We start from the raw sequence: 5,020 nt of genomic DNA on the forward strand, positions 1-5,020 counted from the left end.
CTTGTGAAGCCAGGCAGTCTCAGTCTTTGTCCTGTGGACGGTCACAGTGGTCTTCATTTGTCCCTCATTCGTACATGTACTTATATTTATGTTTGTACGGTGGTCTGGTCTGTTTGAAGCAGTTTGTCACTAGAACCCCCACCCCCCCCCCCCCCCCCCCCCCAACCAAAGGACTAAATTAGTAATTACACACAAATCTTAAGGATATTATCTTTCACGTGTCTTGTGCAGGACAAAATGGCCGCCATGGCAACGGTGCCCAGCTACACTGCCTCACTGTGGGTAAGACTGTGTCACTCCATCCCCCGGCTGGACCTCAGCCTCCAGATGAGGGACAACACCTTCGTCCCTGACAGCTGGGAGTATCAGCAGGTAATCAACGCAACATGAAGCTGTGACCACCAGGGGGCTCCTGTGAGTAAGGCACTGCAGCCTCAGATGAGGCCAAATTATATGACCGTTAAGGACCCGGACTTGAGTCTGGAAGGTTTCAGGTTCGAGTCCCCCCACTCTCTCTTCCTTCCTAACTGATCCAGGATGAGGCTGGCTGGTCTTCATGAGGACAGTTGGACAGTTGGACGGTTGGACGGTTGGACGTGGGTGTCAGTCAGGTTGTGGTGTAGATGTGGAGACAGTCTGGGGGTGTGCAGAGCAGCAGCAGCGTCTGATTGGTTAACCATAGTTCAAGGAAGAGGAAGATGTTCAGGTTGATGGAGTAATAAATACTAAAGGTCACGACCTGACCTGCTGACCCTGATCAGGTTCTAACCCCCCCCCCAACCCCCCCAGCCTGGTCCTAGTCAGAACAGCAGAACTCTGCAGCTTCTCTCCATTTCACCCTCCCACTGATTATTATGGGATTCAGTGGAGCAGACCCAGAGGAGGAGAGAGGAGACGAGGACAGAAGGAGTGTGAGGGGGAGGGGCCTCAGAGAGGAGGAGGAGGAGGACGAGGAGGAGGAGGAGGAGGAGGAGGAGGAGCAGTGACAGATGTGTGTGGGAGGGAAATCATCATCTGATGTGGATTAAACACATTCACATATATATAATCATATATGTCAGAGTGTGTATGAGTGTGTGGATCAGATGAGTCCGTCTGCTCTTAGAGAACTGGTTCATGTGTGTGTGTGTGTGTGTGTGTGTGTTCCTGCTGTTTTCAACGACATCATGGATGTTATTATATTATTATTATTGTTATTAATGTTATTACTAATGATGATGTGGATGGATGCATAGATGGATGGATGATGGATGGATAGATGGATGGATGATGGATGGATGGTGGGTGTATAGATGGATGGATGATGGATGATGGATGATGGAGGGATGATGGATGGATGGAAGAACCGTATTCATCCCTCAGGAGTTCCTCTGTGGAGGTTTGTTGTGATAAAGTCAGAAGAAAATACATTTGCAAAGAAGTAACAAATCAAAAGTGATTTCTTATTTTCCAGCGTGTGACTGTGATGTTGATGTGATGTCATACGTGGATCAGTGGGTGAAGACCCTCCTCTTCCTCTCCCCATCTTTCCAGACTCTGCTGGTTCTGTCCAGTCTGTCTGCCGTCGCTCTCGTGATCTCACTGCTGGTGGTGTTGTCCTTCCTCATACACTACTGCTGCTGCCACCGTGGTGACCGGGGCGAGGGGTCAGAGGAGGACGAGGACGACGAAGACGGCAGCACGGGTCACGGATATGCCGGGAAGAAGGGGAGGGGCATCTGCTGTGTCACCTGGGTGGCTGTGGCGGCTGTCACACTGTGCTGGTGAGGAGCCGGTTTCAGCTAACACAGACGCTAACAAAGATGCTAACACAGACTGTATCATCAACAACAGTCAGTAGGAATCACAGACTGTCAGTCACTCCATCTTCATCTTCATCTTCATCAGGAGCCGACCTTTGACCAGCCTAAGTAGCCATTTAACCTCTACAGTTCTGGTGACCGTAGACCCGACCATACCTGTTGTTGAGCGTAGGGGGCGGTCACTCGGCCCAGGTGCCCTGTTGACCAATCCCAGCCCAGTGCCAGTTGTGTTTCAGCTGTTCTGATGATGTCATCGTACACAGTACTGACTGTTGGCTGCTACATCAGGGGGAGGGTGTCTCACTTGTCATGTGACTCATGGGTGTTTTCATCTGGGGGGGGGGGGGGATGTTGGCAGCAGTGTCAGACCTACAGTCACTTCACGTTTGCCAGCTTGTTATGCAAAGCACACACACACACACACACACACATACACACACACACATCCTTAATCTGGGTCACATACTTCGTGGGGATTGGACCGTACCATTACTCTGCAGTCAGAGGGGTGTGAGGAACATCTGGCCTTCATCTGAATATTTCAACAGGAGCTCAGTTAGCTTCTCCATGGTCCGCCTCCCCCGTTCACACACACACACACACACACACACACACACTGAATTAAACATTGTTTTTTTTTCATGTTCTCCCCCCCCTCTCTCCCCCCTCTCCCCCCTCTCTCCCTCACCCATGATGATTCTGTGTCTTTCATCCTTTTTGCAGCGTTGCCATAGGCATCGGTTTCTATGGCAACAGCGAAGCTAATGATGGAATGTATCAGTTGACCTCGTCTCTTCTCACGGCCAATTATACGCTAGCTTCCATCGATCTGCTGGTGAGTGCACGAGGTCACGCAGAAATCTGTGTGTGTGTGTGTGTGTGTGTGTGAAATTAGAATCATGCAATTATAATATAACACTAATATGAATTAGAGACAGAAATCAGAGGGACAGTCAGAGGGACAGTCAGATGGACAGTCAGAGGGACAGTCAGATGGACAGTCAGAGGGACAGTCCGAGAGACAGTCAGAGGGGCAGTCAGAGGGACAGTCAGAGTGACAGTCAGAGAGACAGTCAGAAGGGCAGGCAGAGAGACAGTCAGAGGGGCAGTCAGAGGGACAGTCAGATGGACAGTCAGAGGGACAGTCAGATGGACAGTCAGAGGGACAGTCCGAGAGACAGTCAGAGGGGCAGTCAGAGGGACAGTCAGATGGACAGTCAGAGGGACAGTCCGAGAGACAGTCAGAGGGGCAGTCAGAGGGACAGTCAGATGGACAGTCAGAGGGACAGTCCGAGAGACAGTCAGAGGGGCAGTCAGAGGGACAGTCAGAGGAACAGTCAGAGAGACAGTCAGAAGGGCAGGCAGAGAGACAGTCAGAGGGGCAGTCAGAGGGACAGTCAGATGGACAGTCAGAGGGACAGTCAGAGGAACAGTCAGAGAGACAGTCAGAAGGGCAGGCAGAGAGACAGTCAGAGGGGCAGTCAGAGGGACAGTCAGATGGACAGTCAGAGGGACAGTCCGAGAGACAGTCAGAGGGGCAGTCAGAGGGACAGTCAGATGGACAGTCAGAGGGACAGTCAGAGTGACAGTCAGAGAGACAGTCCGAGGGACAGTCAGACGGACAGTCAGAGGGACAGTCCGAGAGACAGTCAGAGGGGCAGTCAGAGGGACAGTCAGAGAGACAGTCAGAAGGGCAGGCAGAGAGACAGTCAGAGGGGCAGTCAGAGGGACAGTCAGATGGACAGTCAGAGGGACAGTCCGAGAGACAGTCAGAGGGGCAGTCAGAGGGACAGTCAGATGGACAGTCAGAGGGACAGTCAGATGGACAGTCAGAGGGACAGTCCGAGAGACAGTCAGAGGGGCAGTCAGAGGGACAGTCAGATGGACAGTCAGAGGGACAGTCAGAGAGATTGATTTGATCTGATCTGGTAAAGTTCTGTGACAGCTCTGTGATGAAGATTCTTCTGATGAATTCTCAGCATCATCTGTTCAGATTTCAGACACCGTCTCTGGGCTGCAGCTGTCCATTTCTGGGCCGCTGGCCACAATGGAGGAGCTGTTTACCGGCAGCAAACCCTTCGTGGTCTCCACCCGTAACTGCCGCAGGTTGTCTGAGAACGTGGTGAACCTCCTCTCCTCCATCTCCTTGGTCCAGTCCAGTGTTGGTGCCAGGCTGGAGAATGACAGCCTGGTCAGTGGGGCGTCCATCGTTCCACTGACCCCTGCCCCCCCCTCTGTGGCTCCTACAGCGGTGCCTACCGGCGGTCTACTGTCCAGCCCGTTCTCACCAGGCTGGGCTGCCAACATACTGATGGTCCATGAAGACTACAGGTGAGTGGACAGTCCTGTGGTCCAGTCCCAACAGTCTGGACCATGGTCCAGTCATGGTCCAGTCATGGTCAGGTCATGGTCCAGTCATGGTCCAAGTCCATGGTCAGGTCATGGTCCAGTCATGGTCAGGTCATGGTCCAGTCATGGTCAGGTCATGGTCCAGTCATGGTCCAAGTCCATGGTCAGGTCATGGTCCAGTCATGGTCAGGTCATGGTCCAGTCATGGTCCAAGTCCATGGTCAGGTCATGGTCCAGTCATGGTCCACGTCCATGGTCAGGTCATGGTCCAGTCATGGTCAGGTCATGGTCCAGTCATGGTCAGGTCATGGTCCAGTCATGGTCCAGGTCCATGGTCAGGTGTTGACCGTGTCCTCTTGGCTCCAGGTGGCTGTCGTATTTGCTGCTGCTGCTCCTCAACCTCATCGTGTGTCTGTTCATTCTGCTTGGACTGGCCAGACAGGCCCGCTGGCTGCTCATCCTGTGAGTACACACACACACACACACACAAACCACTTGGACTTGTGTGTTATTGCACAAGTATGAGAACGTGACTGGACTGAAGACTGACTGACGGGCAGTCTTTGTTGTGGTCTTCACTCCCCCAGGATGACGGTTCTGGCCTGGATGGCCCTGTTCCTCAGCTGGGGGTCCCTGGGTTTGGAGACGGCCACCGTGACGGTGAGTAAGAGAGAGAGAGAGAGAGAGAGAGAGAGAGAGAGAGCGTCCCCTGTAGGAGGTCTTGATAATGGCAGTCTACAGTCTGTGTTCTGTGATCGTTCTCCCAGGGCAGGAAAATGGGATTAAAGATTCACCGTGTGTGTGTGTGTGTGTGTGTGTTGGGGTCTGTCCTGTGTGAACTCTGTCCCCTCGTTAATAAAGTAGGTACA

General features: G+C 52.6%; 1 protein-coding gene across 1 annotated transcript in view; it reads left to right on the forward strand.

Annotated features, from left to right (window-relative positions):
* Window positions 1–5,014, forward strand: part of ttyh1 (tweety family member 1) — an 8,562-nt gene extending 3,548 nt beyond the window's left edge. The window contains exons 2-7 of the mRNA XM_008322622.3: window positions 232–372; window positions 1,534–1,763; window positions 2,526–2,637; window positions 3,796–4,133; window positions 4,518–4,613; window positions 4,739–5,014. Coding sequence (XP_008320844.2) covers window positions 238–372; window positions 1,534–1,763; window positions 2,526–2,637; window positions 3,796–4,133; window positions 4,518–4,613; window positions 4,739–4,937 — 1,110 coding nt within the window. The 5' untranslated portion in view covers window positions 232–237 and the 3' untranslated portion in view covers window positions 4,938–5,014. The remainder of the gene's footprint in view (window positions 1–231; window positions 373–1,533; window positions 1,764–2,525; window positions 2,638–3,795; window positions 4,134–4,517; window positions 4,614–4,738) is intronic.
* The last annotated feature ends 6 nt before the right edge of the window (window positions 5,015–5,020 follow it).

The sequence above is a fragment of the Cynoglossus semilaevis genome, chromosome 13 (assembly GCF_000523025.1).
Source record: "Cynoglossus semilaevis isolate Cse_v1.0 chromosome 13, Cse_v1.0, whole genome shotgun sequence".
NCBI classification, from domain to species: Eukaryota; Metazoa; Chordata; class Actinopteri; order Pleuronectiformes; family Cynoglossidae; genus Cynoglossus; species Cynoglossus semilaevis.